The sequence below is a fragment of the Castanea sativa genome, chromosome 8, assembly GCF_040712315.1.
Source record: "Castanea sativa cultivar Marrone di Chiusa Pesio chromosome 8, ASM4071231v1".
Lineage (NCBI taxonomy): Eukaryota > Viridiplantae > Streptophyta > Magnoliopsida > Fagales > Fagaceae > Castanea > Castanea sativa.
This window is the reverse complement of record NC_134020.1, coordinates 55,279,502-55,301,829: the sequence shown is the minus strand read 5'-3', so window position 1 is coordinate 55,301,829 and position 22,328 is coordinate 55,279,502. Positions and strand designations below refer to the sequence as shown.

General features: G+C 34.7%; 1 protein-coding gene across 5 annotated transcripts; it reads left to right on the top strand.

The window, feature by feature from the left end:
* The first annotated feature begins 388 nt into the window (after positions 1-388).
* LOC142608452 (ATP-dependent DNA helicase homolog RECG1, chloroplastic/mitochondrial) lies at positions 389-21,890 on the top strand. Of its 5 annotated transcripts, XM_075780234.1 has the most exons (19): positions 389-565; positions 715-800; positions 1,778-1,860; positions 1,932-2,058; positions 3,132-3,752; positions 3,859-3,971; positions 5,941-6,175; positions 9,129-9,292; positions 10,219-10,300; positions 12,325-12,414; positions 13,275-13,342; positions 13,439-13,508; positions 14,302-14,373; positions 14,544-14,696; positions 14,796-14,939; positions 16,777-16,935; positions 17,676-17,759; positions 18,830-19,402; positions 21,360-21,890. In XM_075780234.1, exons 2-19 carry the CDS (start codon positions 762-764, stop codon positions 21,450-21,452), a joined length of 2,970 nt encoding a protein of 989 aa, XP_075636349.1. In that variant the 5' UTR covers positions 389-565; positions 715-761; the 3' UTR covers positions 21,453-21,890. The 5 variants fall into 5 exon arrangements, with proteins under 5 accessions (XP_075636349.1, XP_075636347.1, XP_075636348.1 ...); XM_075780232.1 differs by having other exon boundaries at positions 13,275-13,508; XM_075780233.1 differs by having other exon boundaries at positions 397-565; positions 1,932-2,022; positions 13,275-13,508.
* Positions 21,891-22,328: the final 438 nt, after the last annotated feature.

Genomic DNA, 22,328 nt, shown 5'->3' with positions numbered 1-22,328 from the left:
TGACCGAATCTTATCTTTAAGCTGATTTTTTTTTTTTTTTACAAGGTAGAAATTTTATTTTAGCGTAATATAGGTGTATATGTGTGTGAAGTTTCTTCGTAGAGACTTAAACTCCAATCTTGCCATTCACATCCCACAAACACTTATAGTTGTGGAGTAACTACTGCACCAAGGGTGCATGGTGACTATCTTTAAGCTGATTTTAATTTCCTTTCTTCCCTTATTTTAATTGAATTTCACTTAAATACAAAATTCTAAATTAATTCCTTAAAAAAACCTAAATTAATTGAAAACCTTACAACTTCTTTTTATTTATTTATTTATTTTTATTTTTTGACGAGTAAATTAAAAACTTCATATTAAAAGCACAAATGAAGAATTGGAGACCGGAGATTGGAGTATTTTAAGTCGGGCATTAACGAGACGTGGAAAGTTATTGGGCTATTGTTTTTTTTAACGTCTCCCGCCTCTCGAGGTTCATCTTTTGCTTTCTCAAACTCTCTCACTCTCTCACTCTCTTCTCTCTCAGCTTTTTCTCCAAAAAACCAGTGGTTCACACTCAAAGGTACCTTGCAATTTTCAATTATCAGGGTTTTGTTCAATTACCAGTTGTAAAATTCAAAATCTCTGTGATTTTTTGCTCAAGAAAATTGAAATTCATTCACTACCTGAGTCAATCAATTGAGTGTTACTATTATGAATCTTGTTTTTCAGGTTTAATCAACGTTGATGTTATTTAGGCATGTCCTGTTCATGCAGTGATGGTACTCACAATCTCGATTGTGCAATCATGTGGCCTGGTAAAACACTTTTAACACCTATTTTTGTTTATCCTTTTCATCAGCTATGACTTAAACTCGCTTTATTTTTAGCGAAAAACTTAGGTACAGTTGCTTAGGAGGTTTTCTAATTAAAAAAATTTGAACAATGAAGCTTAAACAATGTTATACTCTTTAAATCCAATTGAATTCAAACACATAGCTACATTGAATTTTAATTGGTTTATGTCTTTTGAGACGTGAATGGAGTGCAATTCATGTTGTTGTTTCTATACTTGTAATTTTTGGCTTTGCTCCTTCACAACTAGGAAGGATGGACACTTTATTTAGGGTGCCGTACCCGTGTCATATCCGTATCGTATCCGTGCCATACTGGTGTTGTACCGGCCGTTTTTATGTTATAATTTTTTAGGAAATTGCTCGTGTTACCATGTTGTACCCGTTTCCGTTCTTCTTAGCTTCACAATTAATGCATAGTAGTCACTACTCAGTTCTTTTCCTATTTTTTCTTAGAAATGTTCATACTCTAAAGCATATCAATTGCTAAGGGATAAATTACCGATTCTCTTAAAAGTTTAAATCGTTAGAAAATTGTGAATTTAATCATTTATCTAGAACTCTAATACTTCCTCTCAAGTGTGGGTCGATAGTCCCCTTCAATTAGTGAGACTCAAAACGTGGGTTTTTATAAAGTTTTTAAATGGGAGGTAGAGTGGAGACATGATTCAAACTTGAGACCATTTGCTTTGATACTATGATAAATTACCAATTTTTCCAAAGGCTTGAGCTATTAGGAGATGGTGAATTTATATTTAATCTTGTAACCGTAATTCTAACATTTAGGCTTCTGAGGCAACTAAATGCAATTCAACCAAGCTCAGGTTTCGTAGCTTGATTATGTTGGCCTTATTTTGAAATCTCATTTATCTTTTACTAAAGCTTGTATTGTAAATTTGACATTTCTAAATGTACTTAAAGATAAAAGTTTCATTTTCTAGTGCTACTATGGGAAAGGATTGAGAAGCGCAATTGTTTTTGAAGCTGAGAGAGGATACCGGAATGCTTTGGGTAGAAAAATGAGGTAATGTACTTCATTATCAATAAGCATGGGAAGATTGTAGGCATTATTTCAATGGCATTTTCTTGTTGCAGGTTTAATAAATTTTTCCTCTCTAAAATATCAAAACTATGTTCTCGACAAAAGCATGAATTAGCGGGACATCTGTTGGCGGAACTAGCAAGAGTAAGAATCTCAGATAGATCAAAATATCTTGAGAAGGTAGATTTTATGCATGCATATTGGATACAATCTATTATTTGAACATTATGAATTTACTTTTTAATGCATTTTTATCAGAAAGGAAATTTTACTTGATAAATATGCTTATATGAAGCATGTAATTGCTTTGCGTATTTAAATAAAAACCAAAGCATCATCTTTCCATACCTTTTCATAACAACTGATATCGATGAAATTTGTACAAATGGCTTTTCCTGAATGTCTGAGTGAGCTTCTCTAGGTTATTGCTGATAATTAAGCTATCACTCATTTGATCTGATTATTGAGCATATCCACCTGACTTGGCTGTTGGCCATGGTCTTTGGCAAATTTATTCTACCCACCATTTGCAATGATGTTTCATTCTGGTGTTTGTCAATGGGTTTTCATGTCATGTACAGTTATGACTTGTGCCCTCTGTGTATGTATTTCTTTAAAAAATTTTCTGGTTTTTGACTTTTTGGTTTAGCTCACGGTGTTCCTGCCCAATTTCAGTACTTTACAGGTGCATGTGAAGCAGTTTTGATATTTTAAAAAGAATGGGACTGGTGTTCATTTTGTTTATAGTGGTAACATGCAATTAATTGTTGGACTTGAGTTTGTTTTAAATCTATGAAGAATACCTAGTAAATTCATTGACAAGTCCAGATTACGGAACATGTGTTAAGATCATGGATGGGCATGCTAAGATTGTTAATGAAATCCACATCCCAGACAAATTGAACCCAAGACTTCCTCATAGGGGAGGAGAAGCACCATTGGGCTACAACTAAGGCATCCTATGGGGAAATTGAATAACAAATGTCCATATGGAACTGTAGTGAGTCTTGCAGAGGAAAACTTAGTCAAATGCATATGTGGGCTTTTTTGAGTTTTGCCAGTCTGTTATGTTGTCATTTGAAAGATTTCTTTGTACCCTTTTGCAAAGCATTTCAGAATTGTCTTAGTAAAGAATGTGATGACTGTTTGTTTCACCTAGTGTGCCCTGGTTTGTTCTTTTACTCTGCTTTGGCCATTCCATAGCTGCCTTTTCCAAGTTAACTCTTTATATACTGCAATTTGTTCTGTTATAGGTATCTGCTATGATGGATTATGATAGTTTTCACGATTCAATTGATAATGGCAGTGCTAAAAAGCAAACTGGTATGAATCTTAATGATGCAGTGGATGAAGTTGATGTCTCCTTGGCATGTAAAAAGTTTCCATCCATCATCTTGGGTAGGTCTCCTAAGGTAGAATTGTATAATGAGACCGTACATTGCTCTGAGATGAGTAAGCCTTTAGCTGCCCAAAATTGCGAAGGATTTGTCCATAATCTTATTGATGCAGAGTGGGTTCAAGAGAGTTCTAGTGAAACATGGTGTTTGCCGTCTGGCAGTCTGATTGTAACAACTTCATCAAAAGGAGGAAGGGACTCTTATAGGCCTTTATCTCCTCCGAACCATCTGATTGTAACAACTTCTTCAAAAGGAGAAAAGGACTCTCATGAGCCTTTATCTCCTCGGCCTATGGCTTTAGAAACTGTAGAAAAATCAGATGATCTAATCTCTGGGGAGGAATCTTCTAACAAAGTGGGGCCTGAATCACCAGTAAATGCTGCCTCCATTGAGTCATTTCTTAACAATTCTATCAATTGCATACCTGGATTAAGTAAGAAGCACTGTGGTCAGCTGGACAACTGTGGTTTTCACACGGTGGGCTCTTTTGTATTTTGCACTATCTAAAAGCGAATTCCTAGGTTTTTATATTTTGCAAGTAGGCCTGGGCTCACATTATTATTATTTTTTGGTTTCCATGTAGTTGCGGAAATTGCTGCATCATTTTCCTCGAACTTATGCTGATTTACAGAATGCACAGACTGAAATTGATGATGGACAATACCTAATTTTCATTGGAAAAATTTTATCTTCAAGGTAATTTTTTTTTTCCCCCTTAAAAAATTGAATTGTATTTCTTGGATGTAATTTCTCTTTGGGAGAAGTATTTCTGTTTCTTTCAAAGTGTTCAACTGTGACCTTTTTCAGTTACATCTGAGAGATATTTTAGTTAGTGTTATCATAGGCACTCCAGGTGCAACCTGCCATGGCATGGGGGTGATGCAAGGTGCCAACAAATTGTTTTGATCTACTCCATGTGAGCTAAATTGTATAAGTTGCTCATAGCTCCTAGTGAAATCAATACCAAGATATATCAGAAAAAAAAAATTGATATTTCAGAAAACAACAGCCTGGTGTGATGAGGCCATTGTAAGAGTTCTAATTGCTTATAGAAGAGAGAGCATAATATGATGATGTATTAAGTGATGATAAGTAAAGTTTATAAAAAAAAGTGATGATAAATAAAATGGGTGTATGAGATTAGTGGTATGCATTCTAAATGACTTAATAGAAATTATACTCATAAAAAGTGATAACATCTAAAAAGACAAAGAAAAAAGATTTTGCAAGTTGACTCTAAGGGACAGCGAGTAGAATTTAGTGTCTAAAACATTTGCCAATCAGTTATATAAGTTTTATAAAACCAGCATATTTAGTATATTTGAGTTCTCATTGTTATATTCAGCCTTTTTTAATTTTTATCATTGTTGTATGCCTGCCCTATTTTGGTTGTGTTCTATGACTAGTTTTAACATTCACATTTACTATGATTTGATGTCTCTTTATATTTGGTATACTGTTCTTGTTAGAATTAAGTGGTTAAATGATTAAATTTTTCATTTTCCAATATCTTAAGTTTTTTGGACAATCGGTAATTTAATATGGAATCAGAGCATAATGTCCTAAGTTTGATTCTTGTCTCCTTCACTCTACTTCCCATTTAAAATCTCATGTGTTGGGCCTCACCTATTAAAAAGTAGTTTGAGCTCACATGTGAAGGAAGTGTTAGAATTAAGTGGTTAAATGATTGAATTTACCATTTTTCACTAGCTTAAGTTTTTGGGACAATCAGTAATTTAACATCTATTATCTGGATATATGGAATTGGTCATTAAAAGGTAAAATTGTCTTTTTAAATGCATTTTAGCTTATTATAGTGAAGTATTAATTTCCTTTTTATTTTTGGGATAATATTTAATTCATTAAAATAGAAAATGAAATTGAGGGTATACTTGAACGTATACAAGAAACTATATATATATATATATATATATATATATATATATATAAAGAAAAGGTCATACCTAGTGCACAAGGTTCTTGATTTGATGGGGCCTTGGAGAGGTAGTTTGTTGGCAGCCTTGCCCATAACTTTTTGAGAGGCTAATTCCAGAACTCAAATCTGCACCATACCACTTGGGCAGAGGGCACTTGCCATCGCACCAAGAAAACAAAGTGATTCCAAAGAGAGGCATGTTTGATCCGATGAATCCTTTAGAAGCACAACCAACCTATCAAAAAAAGAATCCTTTAGAAGCACAACCATTTCTCTACAGTCCAAATTGTCCACTTGTATGCAATTGAGTCTTTTTTTTTTTTTCATGTAAAACAACTCTTTTATCTCCACGTCAACATTGACCTATTTTTCAATCCATTTTTATTTATTTATTTTATTGTTTAATCTTTTTACACACACACACACACACACATAAATATATTTGATATGTAACTGAAAAATGTTATTTTTAATAAATACCTGAAAATTTTTATTCAAAAGAGAAGATTTTTTAAGCATAATATGTTGTGTACAAAATTATTGTAATTTGGTCTTACGGAATTAATTACTAAAGCTTTAGCAAATCAACAAGATATGCAAGTGCATCCATTTATTGGCATTTATTCTTATAGTATTGGTAATAGTAACTGTAGAGAACCTATAGTGAGATGATTTTTTATGTTTTATTTTTTTTGGGGATAAGGATAACACTTACCATTCTTTCTGCAGGGGAATAAGAGCTAGTTATTCTTTATCATTTCTTGAGGTGGTTGTAGGCTGTGAGATTGCAGAAAATCAATCAAATCCTGAGCATACAGTTGATGATGTTGGTAGTAAGGAAAAGAAGACAATTTATTTGCATCTGAAGAAATTTTTTCGTGGTAGTCGTTTTACTTTTCAGCCTTTTCTTAAAAGTCTTGAAGCAAAGCATAAAGAGGGAGAGGTTGTTTGTGTTAGTGGTAAGGTGAGAGTCTTGAGATACTCAATGTTCGACTTGCTTTTGCTGTTCTTTGATGTGTTTTGATTGGTCTTGTTATCAATTTCTGTTGTATAGTTCTGTAGTAAGAGTCATAACTTGAAGAAAGGCAAACACTCTAATAAATCTTCAGTATTTGATGTAAATGCTTTGTGTGAGACATTGTACATTGTTTTAAGAATGAATATAACTGCTGTTAATTATTGTGATCTACTTAAACTGTCATTCTCCTTGCTCAATGCTTAGTTTTGAATATGCTACACATTGCAGTGGGGCAGTACCTAGCTCTGTGGGGTTAGTGGGCGTACCCTTTTCAAGGTTGCCTTCTTGGCACTTGGGAGAAGTCCTACTTCCCCCTCCTCCTCCTTAGCCAATAATAATAAACAATTTGTTTAATTGTACTAGGCAAGTTATTTTCCTTGATGGTGGGTGATTGCAAAAACAATTATATAGTTGGAGTTGAGTAAATAACAATAACAATACTACTAATTAAAAAAAATTCTAACTACAATACCAACCAACAATAGATTAAACCGATGTCAGTATAAAATAAATTGTTTTAATAAAATTATTGCCTCAATGCTTTCTATACCAAAAATTTTGAGTCAAATTAAAAATATTACAATCACAATATCATTAAAAAACACGTTTACACTAAATTAAATGGGGCTAAAGGCATGAAATCGAAACTTTTTTTCATGCATGCTTTTCTCCCCAAGTTTTTTGCCTAATTGGGAGATGGTTTTTGGTGTGCCTGGGTGAAAAATCTCCATTTAGCCGCCTCTCCATCCTTCTTCATTTCCATCCCACCAAGCAAGGGAAAACTTTATTCCCTTCTTCCATCCTTCAAGCTTTTCCTCAACCAAACATACCCTAAGAGACCCTAATAGGTATTGATGCATGTTCTCTCTTAGTATTGAAGCTAAGCTCTAGTAAAAAACCAGGAATCATAGGAAAAATGATGTGGTGTATTTGGAGGGAGAGGAATAGGTGCACTTTTGAGGATGTGGAAGCTTGGGGGAGGACGTGGAGAGCTCGGGAGAGCAGCTTCTTGCGTCATTTACAGGGTCATTATTTGATTGGTCTCGGGTTTGGGGACTCATATCTTGTGCAGTAAAAGGTGAGCTAGGCGCTCGCCTAAGCACTTGGGCGAGGCGACTGAGGTGCTCGCCTTAAGCCATGAAAAAGGTGCTAAGGCGAGAGCATCAAGTTTTTTATTTTTTATTTTTTTTAAGTTAATTTAAATTTTTTTTTTTTTTTTATAGAAGCTTGTTGTGAAACCTACTTTTAGATTATTAATTTCAAAAGCCATGTTATAAAACCTGTTGTCAGTTAAATTAATTTACAAATTTGTTTTGTAAGGCTTATTGTTATATAGAAGCTTGTTGTAAAACGTATTGTTAGAACTAACTAATAGAGCCTAAACCATGTTAATCCTATTTTGAAATAATTTGATAGACTAATTTCTTCATGCTACACATTAAAAAACATTTCATTATAATATTATAATACACTAGGTACATATGATTTAAGTTCTATATGTATAATAAAGATATTCAGAATTTGGCTCCTAGCTTTACTCGGGCTAGTGCCTTTTTGTTGCCTCATGCCTCGGGTGATACAAGGCCTTTGCGCCTTAAGGTTGCCTTTGACTACCTTGCTCACATCTTGTGATTCTCTACTGAAATTTATATATTGCCTTTGTTCTCGTACATAGTTTTGAGTCTTTATTATATGTTTTTGGCTACCTCATGTTCTTTTCCACGAAGTAGTCTTTTTTTAATGAAACTTTATCTTACCTATAAAAAAAAAAATTCATGCATTATTGTCATTTTTGAGGAGCATCAAGGTGGCATTGGCAAATGGTCATGTCTGAAAGAGTATGTGGAAAGTTAAAGTGCCTACCAAAGTGGCTTTCTTTGCTTGGACTACAGCCTTGGGGAATATTCTTACTATTGATAATTTACGAAGATAAGGAATTCTAATTATGAATTGGTTGTGTTTGTGTAAACAAGATGGGGGGGATATGTTGATCACTTATTGCTGCATTGTCAAATCGCTAGAGAGCTATTATCCTTTTTTCTTTGTTTGTTTGGGGTGCAGTGGGCTATGCCTAATATATTGACGAGTTGAAAAGGGCGGTATGCTAGGTACGGCATAAGGGATATTTGGAATGCCACCCCTCTTTGTATCATGTGGAAGGAGTGGAACAGCTGAACATCCTAAGGCTCGGAACATTCTATGGTGGCTGTGAAGCTCATGTTTTTACGTAATTTGTTTGGATGGATGACTACTTTGGGTGGTCATTCTGGCTCTAGCTTGTTGAATTTTCTTGATAGTTGTACTTTTCTCATTCATTGATTCACATATATTATATATCCCATATACTCTATGTTGTCTATTATCTTTTAATTAATAAAATTTACTCATTTGTCAAAACAGAAAGTTGTTTACCAATCCAAAAAATGAAGGTAATCCCTGAAAGTTGTGAGAAATGGATGTACAAATAGAAAGCTTGACCTACATGGTCAACTTCCAAAACTTAGAATGCTTTAAACAAATCCCACAGGTTTGATTGTCCAGAGTGTCAGGCTCGTAGTACCAGTAGTTCAAATTTGTAGTGGGGGCTCTTTGGGATTTTCCAGCCTAATCTATTCTGGTTTCAAAATTTAGTTGAGTTTCTCATCTTTTTTCTTAAATTTGTAGCTCAAGTATGATTTGCTCTACTTGTAGTTAATTTATTTGCAGTTTGATTAATTAGCACATCTGTTGATGTGGACCAGATAATGACAGTAGGGGTTAGACTTTTTCTTGATGAAATGAAGCATAGTTTCTATTTACAATCTACATGCCAAGATTTATTTTCTCATCTATGAGCATTCCATTATAGTTTGTTTTAGTATATGTAAGCCTTGTACTTAAATGTCGCCTTTTAGTATAGGTGAGGTCTATGCGTTCTGAAGGTCATTTTGAAATGAGAGAATACAATATTGATGTGCTACAAGAAGAACAAGATTCGTCTTTTCGGGCAAAAGGGAGGCCATATCCCATATACCCCTCAAAAGGAGGCATAAATCCAATTTTTCTAAGAGACACTATTGCAAGGTTGGTTCCTCATACCTTTTAATAGTTTTAAATGTAGTTATTGATCATTGCTACACCCTTTGGCAGGGTAACCCTGGATCTAATATTTCCCATTTACTCAGATACTTAATTAGTCATTGAAACTAGCACTTCAAAGTCTCTTACCTTATTGCTTGCTGTGTTTGATCCTTTCTTGTAAAATTGCCAGTATTTGCTTATGATTAAAATTTCCCTTTAAATTTCCTTTTCTTTTTATATCTATTCTTTTGTAAAATTCCTTGTGGGAAGCTATCTTAGTCCAATGAATTTGTTTCTGCATCGAAAAGTAACTGTTTTTTATGCTGTGTCTGGGAATGAAAAGTCAGCTCTTTTTATGATTATGGGTGTTGATAAGGCACTCTTATATTAGACAACTGAGTTTTATGAAGCAAAATTGTTTAGTGTGATGGTGTACATCTTTCACTTTATTTATTTATTTTATTTTTATAATAGGTTGATTCTTTTTTAATGTACTGAGAACCAAGACGTTTCATTTCAAGAGTCGGTAAATGATTTCTTGAACCTTTCAATATTGGAGGTACATCTGTTCACATGAAAGTGATTGAAATTTTAGGTAAATATGAGGAACCTTTCTAGGCCTTTGAAGAAGGAATAGCCTCCTTTGAGGTGTCATATTGGTTAAATGACTAGGTGTCCACCCCCCCCCCCCCCTCTCTTTTTCTTGAGACATACTCTATTCTTTTGACCTAAAGAGCTGGGTGGTTGACCTTAATTTGGAGATTTAGCTGTAATGACATTCGTGGTTTATCAATGGGAGCTAAGTCTTATCATTGTTTTTGTTTTGTTTGTTTTTTATTATTTCCTTCAAGTATAGAATTGGTTGATTTTCTGTCTCTAAACACTCTTTCCCTTGATATATATAAAATGATTATTTTGATTTTTTCCAGAGCCTTACAAGCCTTGCCTGTCAATATTGATCCTATTCCTAAAGATATTACTCAGGACTTCAAACTGTTAACCCTTCATGATGTAAGTCTATACTTCCAGTTGTTTATAATGCATACTTGTTTATTCGCAAGTGATATCATGGTCATTCAGTGCTTTAATTACACAATTGAAAATGTGTTTTCTGCATCCGCTTTCAATTCTGAAATTAACATGGTAAGTTGTGACTAAATTGATACAACACACAACCATGAAACAAAATGTGTGAAGTTCATTTGAAACAAAAATTTTATGGTTTTAAGCTCTATTTGTAAGTATTGTATGGTTAAACAGTTTTTAATCTGGGTTTTATTTACAATTTATGGTTAGTTTTGTATTCAGTGTAGAATTGTAATTTCTGAAACTTCTGCACATTAAGGCTAGGATGCATGGACACAGGTACAGGTACGGGTACGGGTACATAAGAGTAACTTTTGATAAATTATAACATGATACAACTTAGGTAAGGCACCCCAAATGAAGTGTTCGTGAATCCTAGCATTAAGGGTAGTTTGGGAATTTAGTTGAGTGTAGAATTTTTTAGGATATTTTTAAGTATATTATGGTTATTTCGTTTGAGTCTAAATTAGTCTTTTATTATAATAATAAATAAATTGTTACAACAAGTGGGGGAGGGGGGATTCCAAATTCCAACCCTAGTTCTCCTCATAAAGGAGACCAATCAATGCCATTGACCTACAAGACTCTCTTAGTCTCTTATTACCTAATTGGTTTTACTTCACTAGTCAAATTAGGAATCCTAATGTTGCTAGTACAAGGAGTCCTTGTACATTTATGATTTATGCATTCAAAGAATTGGAGTTTTATTTTTTTGATAATAAAGAAATAAGAATTTATCGATAAAATTAGCGAAGCCCAAGTATACAGGATGTAGCAAAGGGACACCCTAAAAGAGAAAACAAATCCAAAAGGGCTAAAAGATCTGAATCTGAAGCAGAAGGGGAAGTAGGAATAGCTTGTTTCCACTCAAATAGAGTTCCCACAAGCTGCTACTTAATTTGGATTACCAAATGCTCTTTGTCTTCCAAATTGGGCACGTTCCTTTGTCTCCAAATAGTCCACATCAAATGAGAAGGAATAGCCCTCATATATCTGAATGTGCCTTTTTACCGCATTAAGCTGTCCTGCTGGTTAGTAAATCTGGCACCATCCTAGGCATCACCTAACTCATTCTTTAAGGCACAACATAAAATCCAATAGCTCTCTAGCTATGTCACAGTGTAAAAATAGGTGATAAAATGATACTCCTATGGTCTCCCCATCAAACTTACACATACTATACCAATTCGTAATAATGATACCTCTTTTCCTCAAATTATCCGTTGTTAAAATCTTACTTTAATTTTTGTTAGAATCAAGGTTAAATGATTCAAATTTATCCTGAGTTTTCCTAACAACTTAACCTTTGAGACAATCGATAATTTATTATGGTATCAAAGTAGGTGGCCCTCAGTTTGACTTTGAACCCTGTCTTAGAAAGTTAAGAGTTAAAAAATCCCACATGTTGGGTCCCGCTTATTAAGGGGGAGTTTGGGCTCACATGTCAAGGGGAGTGTGAGAATAATGGTTAAATGATTAAATTCATCCCGAGTTAAAATCAGCATTTCTAAACAACTTAAGCTTTTGGGATAATTGGTAATCTATAGTCCATATAAAAAAAAATAAAAAATAAAAAAAATAAAAAAAGAAGCAACATGAGGAGCTCTAAACACGCTATACAGGTCCCCAAGGGAAATTCTCCCCTCCCCGCAAATTTTTTTTTTTTTCTCAAAACCTTATATAAGTGTTGACTTTGAAGCCATGAGCTTTAGAGAGAGTCCAATCGTCCTGAAATTGATGCACGCTAGTTTTATAGAAATCCTCTAAGAAAGAGCCCATGGGTTCTAACTTTCAATGTTGGGCTGCCCAAATGAAAAAAAGGATTGATTGACCATGATTGGTCATGGATTTCTAACTCCAAATCAACCTGTATTAACATTGAATTTAATTTGTTCTCAGTTGCATATGTTTAGCAGAGTGGAAATAATATCCTTTTTTAAACAATGCAGGCATATATTGGGATTCACCAACCAAAGAATATAAATGAGGCTGATTTGGCACGCAAAAGGCTTATATTTGATGAGTTCTTTTATTTGCAGGTGACCTTTATTCACAATATATTGCTCTTTATTCAAAGTTTATTGCTAATTATTGTAGATTTTTCCTCCTACTGTTAAGGTGGTAATCTAATATCTTCTTATTGGCCTATGAGGCCAGTTTCTTACCTATTTGTGGTTGGGTACACATTCATCTCTCTCTCTCTCTCTCTCTTTTATTTTTATTTATAAATCTGATGCCATTTCTTTCACCAATCAGCTATTCAAATATTTTTGTTGTTATCTCAATTGTTGTTCTTCCTTTAGAGCCTCTGCATTCAATTTTAACACCCTCAAACTGTTCAATGGTATTGCATGCACTATGCACATGACTCACCATTATGAGCTTATTCTTGTGCTTCTGTAACGCATTGGTGTGTTCCTTTACGGCTAAAACTTAAGGAAATTTAATATTCGTTTTCGTACTTGTGCTGTTGTTGCAACAAATTTTATTATTTTCAGAAAGGAATATTATTTTTTTGAATGAGAACTTCTAATTTCAAATGAGAATGCTGTCCTTTTTTATGGGGCTCATTGCCTAATAGCTGTTTGCAACCAGTTTGCAGGTCACTGGTTACTTGATAGTGTCATTGTGAATCATGTTGTTTATGATTTTTCGAATGAAAATTTCTAATTTCAAATGAGAATGTTGTTCTTGTATCACCAGGCTTATTACCTAATAGCTGCTTCCAACTATTTTGCGGGTCACTAGTTACTTGATAGTTTCATACTGAATCATGTTGTTTATGGATTCATATCTGAATTCCCCTCTGTAATTATTGATGCTGGTAGTAAATATGCTTTGCTGTTATGCATTTGTCACATGTAAAACTCAGACTAACCAAACCATCGCACTTGGTCAGTTGGGACGCTTATACCAAATGCTTGAAGGTCTTGGTACAAAAATAGAGAAAGATGGCTTGCTGGATAGGTATAGAAAACCTGAATTAAATGCTATTTATATGGAAGAATGGTCCAGTCTCACCAAGAAGTTTTTGAAGGCTCTTCCATATTCACTTACTTCTAGTCAGCTAAATGCTATTTCAGAAATTATTTGGGATCTAAAGCGGCCAATCCCTATGAACCGGCTGTTGCAGGTTTTGCATTTTATATCAATATTGCTGCTCTTTCATTGTCAATATATCTGCATCTCATTTGTAATTGTTTCCAGGCTCATGTGCTACTATAAAGATGAACAAATGCTGTTCTTATAGTTTTGATGTGTCGATCTTGAAAATTGACTTACTTAACCTTCTTCATTATGTCACTGGAATTTGTTTGCTTCCAATATATGTCAATACTTCTTTCCATGTCAGGACCAATGATGAGTTGGTGGCATCTATTTGGATAAAATACTAAGCAAGGACTTTTGTCTTCTTGTTTTATGTAAAGCTATACAAAAGAGTCAGTGATGTATGTTGCAAATCCTCCGCTTTCCCTTTTACTTTACTTCGACTTGGATTATGTTCTTTCATCTAGCAATCTTCCTTTAGTTGTCAATGAGCTATAGCTCAACTATCACTTTCTTCTCCCATAATAAATGGTTGGAGGTTGAGGCTGTGGGTTCAAGATGGTGCCTTTGTATCAAGCATGCTGACTTACGGGCACATTTTATTGACTTGGATAATGGCTTGTCTGGTTGTTGGTGTTTCCTTTCTTCATTAACTGCTGATTTCTTAGTAGCCCTGCAAGCTTTTGCAAGCTAGGTCTGCAAATTACTGCCTTTTCAAAAAAGAAAAAGGAAAAAGGATCTCCCTCTCTTCTAGTTCTTTATTAAAAAATATTATTAGCATTGAGTTGAGATAGATTGACCTGCATGACACATGCAACTGAGACCATAAAAAGCTGAAAGGGTTCTCATTTGATAGTAAGTTGTGATACTTCTTTCAGGGTGACGTTGGATGTGGGAAAACTGTGGTAGCTTTTTTGGCATGCATGGAAGTTATTGGCTCTGGATATCAGGTTAGTCGCTGTAAATATTTTATTTTGTTATTACTTGTAAAAAAAAATGATTTTATTTGTTGATTTTTTTATTGATTACTTTTTACAAAATTTATGGTTTTCAATTGTTTTATATTTGTTCTAATCTGTGACAAATAACTATCATTAGGAATACTTTATCTTCTGTGTAGGGAGCTTTCATGGTTCCATCTGAGTTGCTTGCTATCCAGCATTATGAACTCTTGCTTAATCTACTAGAGAATATTGAGGAGGTTGAATGTAAACCTTCAATAGCGTTACTCACTGGTTCTACCCCTTTAAAACAATCACGGATGATTCGTGAGGCATGCATTTCTCATCTAGCTCTTTTGTTGTTACCTTTTCTTTTATATATAGAATAAAAATATTTTGAGATTCCTATAATTAAAAATATGGGTTGGCAGGGTCTTCAAACTGGAAATATCTCATTGGTCATTGGTACCCACAGTCTAATAGCCGACAAAGTGGAGTTCTCTGCTTTACGCATTGCAGTGGTGGATGAACAACATCGCTTTGGTGTGATCCAGAGAGGAAGGTTTAACAGTAAGGTGGTTCCCTCGATATAAATGAAATTGCTCCTTATTGGTGTATTAATTGCTCTTATTTGCACATGACCAAACTATCTCAAGCAACTCATTTATTTTTTTTATTTTTATCAACAGGAGCTATCTCTATCTCTAAGTGAATTTCCTTATTTTGAACCCTATCTTTTGCTCTTATTTGCACATACCAAACTATCTCAAGCGACTCTTTTTTTTTTTTAATCAACTGGAGCTACCTCTATCTTTAAGTGAATTCCCTCATTTTCAACCCTATCTTTCTTTGTATTTCCACTTATTCACCATATTATCTTACTTAAGTTCTAATTTTACATGTGCCAGAACATTGTCCGGTACAATTTTATTTATTTTATTTTTATCTTAATTATCATTGTCTGATTGTGGGGCAGTACTCCACCCTTAAGCTATCATTACGCAAAAGTGGCTGATGTCTTTGCCATACTACTGAAATTATGGATTTTTCCAACAGATAATAGTGCACCTGTAGTTTGCTGTATAATTTTTTATGATACCACTTTAATTTGTCCTATACAAAAGTGATTAATATCTTAGGCATTGTACTAACGTTATATATTTTCCATTTTCAAGTCTCAGTCTCTGCTTTGTTGTAGCTTTCGTGCTTTTTGTCATTCTACATGCTAATTTAAATATTTGCTTGGTGGTGGGGGCCTGAAATTTTAGAGGAGGAAATTCATCAATAAGGAAAAGAAACTGTGAGATTCTTCCTAATAGTAGCTGGCTGGGGATAACCTTTCTGAAAATAATTGGTACTTATAATCACATAATAGGACATGCAATGAGCTACTTTGCTTGTAGATCAGTGGAGGTTGCTATACTAAGTAAAAAAGGCACATTGTAAATAATTTATGAGTTGATTTTGGTGGAGGTTGGTGGCTTAGGTAAGTGGGAGTGGTGGCCAGAAGAGGTTCAGGCTGGCCCTAGAGTCGTTTTTATTTTATTTTAATGTCCTTAAGAAATGCATCTGGTACATTTGTTGAAGGGCATATAATCTTTGGGGGAGTTGATTGAGAATGAGACTTCTGTAGTCATTTGCTCATAAAGAAATACAATCGTTGATTTTACATGTTCTTAGTGGCATTGAAGTACTTTTGAATGTAGAATTTCTCTGCATTTTCTTAATAATTTTTACATCTTCATGAAGTGTTGAAAATATCCTCGAAATGGTTCTGTGTTATCATTGATATTATTTTCATCTATACCTTGATGTACTATAAGCATTTGTCATATTTTTCACAGAAAATAAATAGTCTTCAGACCATATGGCATTTATTGCTTCCATAAATTAGGGGTGGAGGACCAATGAGCTATAGCCCAAATGGCACTTCCTCCTCCCTTAATAATGCGATGGAGAGTAAGGTCTTTGGTTCAAGATCCATGGGATGCATGTGTAGCTTACCAATATAAAAGTAATAATAATAATAATAATAAAAGTAGTAATACTAATACTAAGATTATAAATACTTTGTTGATAAAGATCTCAGCATCCAGAATCTCAATCAATAAGATTATTTTGTAAACCCTGATTGTGGCTATCAGTCCAAGTGGAAAAGCTGCCACTCTTTTATTTCCCTAGAATATAAGATTGGATAAGGTTTTATGTATTGCCTAATCAACATTATATGCACATTTCTAATGCATGCTTTAGCTGTTTCTAGCATTTCCATCTGCTGAAATAATTTTTAGTTTGTTTTTTTTTTCTTTTCCTTTTCTAGCATTGATGCTGTAGCTATTGAAACTTATGGCTCCAATCTGTTCTGCAATTCATTCACTAAGTTGAATTGATTGAGACGACTACTCCCTGCAGTTATATTATACCTCTGAAAGTTCAAGAATGGGAGCTAATAACTTAGATGGGCCCTCAAAAGGTGATGAATATATGGCACCCCATGTTCTTGCCATGTCAGCCACTCCTATCCCAAGGACACTTGCTCTGGCTTTATATGGGGATATGTCCCTGACACAAGTATGTATTGTTGGCCATCTTAAGTTACAGTTCTTGTTTTCCATGATCCCAAGTCTTTTTTGTTTTTCTTTTTTGATTGGCATAATCCCATGTCTTGTTATGATCTTCTTGAATCTTTTATGTGTAATTTGAACAATTTTTCAGCATATATCTTTTCAAATTCTTTTTATGTCCCACCCCTCCAAAATCCCCCCCCGCCCCCCCCCCCAAAATAATTTTTGGTTGTTTTGATGTTATAAAATGTATATCATGTATTAGGCTGCATAGCTTTTGGTTATATTAATAAGCACTTGGTGATTGTGGAGCATTTAATTGGAAAAGGGTGAGTGGGATGGTCTTGAGCCTCTTCTTTTTAGGAGGATTTTAGGAGGGGCGTTGTAGATTCTGATATTGATGATATAGAGGGATGCCTGCATAGTAGATCAATTTGATTTTGATGTTTTCTGGAATTAAAACTTACATCAAGATGTGGCCATTGAGCTCTAGCTCAAATGGCACCTCCTCCCCACCTAAGAAAGGTGGAGGGGAAGGTCATGAGTTCAAAACTCACTAGGTGTGTTTGTAAACTGACCATTAAAAAATCCATCAAGGTGTGGTTTTGCAGACTGGAAAGTCTTTTGTACTTCATCTTTTAAAAAAATTGGCTTCACATTAAGCTATTTGATTCCGAGTTTTTACAATTTGTTAGTTAAACATTTTGTCTCTTGCTAACTGCAATTTGTTGGTTTATTTTTTAACAGATAACTGACCTACCTCCCGGAAGAATACCAGTTGAAACTTTCATTATCGAAGGAAATGAAGATGGCTTTGAGAATGTGTACAAGGTAATGGTCTTTCTTGCAGTGAATGATCTAAAGTACAAAATCATTTCTTATCTTTTGTGGTTCTCAAGTTAAGGCATGATTATTTAATATTTGAAACAAATTAAAGCCATCAATGCAAACAAGAAATTCTTTATATTGGACTTCAAAATGTTCTCATTTAGGGAATATAAGTAAGATATCTGCTTTTAGTTTTTTTTTTAAAAATGTATCCCTTTCAGAAGTAAAAGACTTGCTGCTATCTTTTGTTTTTAAAAGGAAGCTCAGTTGATTAGAGTGTTGGTCTTATGAGCTGAAGGTCATGAGTTCGGGCCTTGCTGGGACCAACCAACAAACTACAGTCTACAGCACTCACTTATTTGTATCATTTTTACTTATCAATAAAAGGAAGCTGCAAGATGTGACAAGAAGAATATGTAAATGGGTTTCAGTTTTCTCATTGTTATGAACCATTTTATTTCCTTTTTGTTTAATATTGTTTATATTGAAAAATTCCCCTCATATATACGAGACTTGGAAGAAACTCACCTAGTTCTACCTTAGACTAGCATAGGTTAAAGTTAAACCAATCATAAGATGCTCACATCACCAAGTGCTCATATGCAATCAACAATTTGTTATTAGTCTTTTGTCATTGAATTTTTTTTGTATGGAGCATAAATTATGTTAAAAGGAGTATTAAGGTTTTATGAAACTGAGAGATAAAGAAGAGTTGAATCAGGAGAGTCAAAGAGGCATCAGCATTGGACATTAAAGTTAATTCTGGCATACTAATTGCTGGGACAAGTATAATTCACAAGGCTGTGAGAAATTTGAGAGAGAGAGAGAGAGAGAGATGGGTATGAGCTGTTGATCACATTTCTGGAAAGTCTAGACATGGGACACAGGCACAAGGCTAAAATGCTTGCACATATGCTTTTTTTTTTTTTTTTTTTTCCCTTTTGGCGGGGTAATTTCTGCATATGCATCTGTAGGATTTTAAAGGTTCATTGTTCTCAAATAAAGGCCGGTCATCAATGGATGCTAAAGTAGCAGTAATGTTTTTGTTAATTACTTTGTTTTGCTTGTAACAGATGATGCTGGATGAGTTAGAAGTAGAAGGGAAAGTGTATCTTGTGTATCCAGTCATTGAACCATCTGAACAGCTGCCCCAGCTTCGTGCTGCGTCTGCAGATCTTGAACTTATATCTCATAGGTTTCAGGGATACAGCTGTGGGTTGTTACATGGAAAAATGAAGAGTGATGAGAAAGAGGAAGCATTGAGACGGTTCAGATCTGGAGAAACACGTATACTACTTTCCACACAAGTAATTGAGATTGGTGTTGATGTTCCAGACGCATCTATGATGGTTGTCATGAATGCTGAGAGGTTCGGTATAGCTCAGCTTCATCAACTTAGAGGACGAGTTGGACGCGGAGAGAGAAAGTCTAAGTGTATATTGTTAGCATCTACCACCAGTGGCCTAAACCGGTTGAGGGTTCTAGGGAAATCGTCAGATGGTTTTTACTTGGCAAATGTGGACCTCCTTTTACGTGGACCTGGTGATTTGCTTGGTAAGAAACAGTCAGGTCATCTTCCAGAGTTCCCCATTGCCCGATTGGAAATAGATGGGAATATTTTACAAGATGCACATCTTGCTGCACTGGTAAATTATTTCTTTAACCCCTTTTCAGATTTTTCATTGCTACAAATATACAACAATCTTGATAGCCTTTTTTTTAAAAAAAATTTTCCAAGTATAATTTTTACTATTCTAGTGTTAGGAACTCAAGTGGACTACATTTAGAGTTATCTGGATTTCAGATTGTTTTTTGTGTAATGATTTGGTTAATGCTAATTTCTTTTGAGGTGATTACTAACATTGGTAACGCACTTGTGCCCTATAACACACTGGCATGGCTTGTGTATTATAAAATGTCAAAAATTTGTTGCCTAAACCACTTAGGAAAGGAACAAGATATGTGTATCTGATCTTAAGTACCTGGGATGTATGGCCTTTTTGTTGTAGGACATGGGGCTCTAATACCAAACAGAGTAGGACCACTGCAAATGTCCTCTGGCCAGTTTCTTGAAGGGTTTCAGTGGTTGCACGTAAGGACAATTTAAGGGGTTGGATGTGCTGGTCATAACAACTGATTTGGGTTTGGAAAGAGTGATTTTGAAGGTAAAGAGTGGCTGGAAACAGAACTTTAAGTTGTAGGATTTTGTCTGGCAGTAGGTGTTTGAGGGGAATCAGGGATTTTTGGATTAGGGGTTTTGTTGGAAAAAGCTGGAAAATAATGTGTAGGTATGGTTTAATTGTGGAATAACAAGATGTATATGTTTTGGAGCTTAAAATAGGTGAGAAATGGAAGAATAGCATATCTGATTCAGGACTGTCAATGGTAAATCGGGAGTTGTAGCAGATCTAGTTTTGTGTTTGGAGGCTAGAGGTGCTTTGCTCTAGGGTTTTTATTTTATGGATTTTAAGGCTCTGACAGTGAGAGATCAAGGCCAGATTGTAATGTTTGAAAGCCAGATGAGGTGCTGATAATTATGAAGAAAAGAAAACAAGGCTAGGCATCATCCCTAATTTTCTTAAGCATCAGAGAGTTTTCATAACACAAACCTCAAGAGCATAGTTGCAAAATTCTTGTATGGCTTATTCACTGTTCAATCATAAGCATTATCTCAATGTAAAAAACCTTTTTAAGTATTTCTAACCCTACATTTGGCTCCATGGCCTTTGACTACTATGCCCAAATTAAGTATCTGAAAACTTACCAATAGCAAGCCTGATAACATAGGAGACCTTAATTTAAACAAATGGATCCAGCTACATCCCATATCCATAAATCTAAGAGGCCAAAATGCAAATTGGTTCCCCAAATTTGTGCAAGCTGTTAATTTGGTACGTCTTATGGGGATCTTGCAGCTACTTTCACCTGGCTAGTTATGTCTTTTGTGTCCACTTTTGGCACTTAAGTGGTTGCGCTTTCCTTTGATAATGCCCACATCTAAAAGATTTCCTAATCAGAATGGAAGTTGCTCATTAGGTCAAGGAGTGACACTTAGCATGAATGAGTTCAGATTGACACTTGGCTAGATTATATCACTCCTATGATTGGTTTCCTATCTCAGCTACGTCCTAGCACTCTTCTAGGGAGCAATACAATTATGGGGACATTTACAGAGGCATGATACAAGGTGCCACCTGATGGGGGTGACCATTGGACTCTAGTGGCCTTCTGCTGATGAGATGGCCTTCGAGTTTGGGGATTGGTACTCCAATGTTCGGGGCAAATAAAGTTGATTAGTTTGTATTTTTCATTAGCTGTTGTTCCTGAAAATGGTGTTTTGTGCCATTGTTGGGCTTTCTTTTTTAGCTGTCCCAAGGTTGGTGTAATGGTTTGTTTTAGAAATTGGATGAGTTTCTGGATAATTTTTCATGGAAAGTCATAGTAATAGTGCTGTCTTTCTTTGAAAAGCCAAATTGGTGGAAAATGCCCTGATGTCATAAAGAGTGCTTGAATGGAATCTGTTTCACTTTTGTAAACCTGTTTTGCATAGTTGGTGCTTTGGGAATTGACCTGTATAACACAAGCTATGTTTGTTCAATGCAGAAAATTTTAGGTGCTTCTCATGATTTGGAACAATTCCCCACACTCAAAGCAGAGCTTAGTATGAGACAGCCTCTTTGTCTTCTGGGTGATTGAGTTGTAAAATTTTGCAAATTTGTCTAGTCCATGTTGACGATGTTTCATGGTATGCTGGCCTCTTTTTTTGAAATTATAATTTTGTCTGCAGCTGTATGTTTTGTATGATATGGTTATTCTACAAGCTTGATGCTTCCATGTACAGCACTGTAATGATGGTTTTCATACTATCTTTAGTATTATACTATTTGGTTTTTTCCTTCTCTATTTCCTTTTTTCTTTTCTAGTTGGAGAAGAACTCAACTCTTGGTAGGAAAATATGCGCAATTGAAAGTTACTTCGATTTTGTAAAGGAAAACTATTTGAAATTTGTAAGGGTCATGAAATTCTTATCTTTGCTTAGCTATTGGAAGTTACTTTGATTTTGTAAAGGAAAACTATTTGAAACTCGTAAGGGTCATGAAATTCTTATTTACTTAACTGGAACTGCATCACAAATTTCTAAATGTTTCCAAGAGGTTTTGATTCATTTTGGACTGATAATAAATGCGGACTTTTTTGTTCATTATATTCAGAACCTTGCAAGCAACTGCTCAGGTCAGTTGGGAATAAAAATGTGGTAGTCTAACTCAACCAGTGCTAAATGTGTATTGGGTTAATATTTTGAACACAATACCAGCTTGACTATATAGGAAGTTCAACTGGAACTCAATCCATTATTCAATTCAATAGTGTTAAGAATTAGAAAACTAGAAGTAAAATATGTCAAGCATTTATCAGATTGATTCTCTTACTCTTGGAAGTGTATTCAATTAAATTGCTAGAAACTTTCAATGTCATTCTCATAGGTCAATTTTCTAATCGTGCAAGTTATATCATTATTCACCGCCCACTGTTGAATATAGGAGCCTCTACAGTGTTCCATTTCAACTTATT

Coding starts and splice junctions, on each gene's coding strand:
- LOC142608452 (XM_075780232.1), top strand. CDS start 762: ATGGTACTCACAATCTCGATTGTGCAATCATGTGGCCTG. Junction 3,972..5,940: donor GGAAAAATTTTATCTTCAAG/GTAATTTTTTTT, acceptor TTCTTTCTGCAG/GGGAATAAGAGCTAGTTATT. Junction 17,760..18,829: donor GCTTTGAGAATGTGTACAAG/GTAATGGTCTTT, acceptor TGCTTGTAACAG/ATGATGCTGGATGAGTTAGA.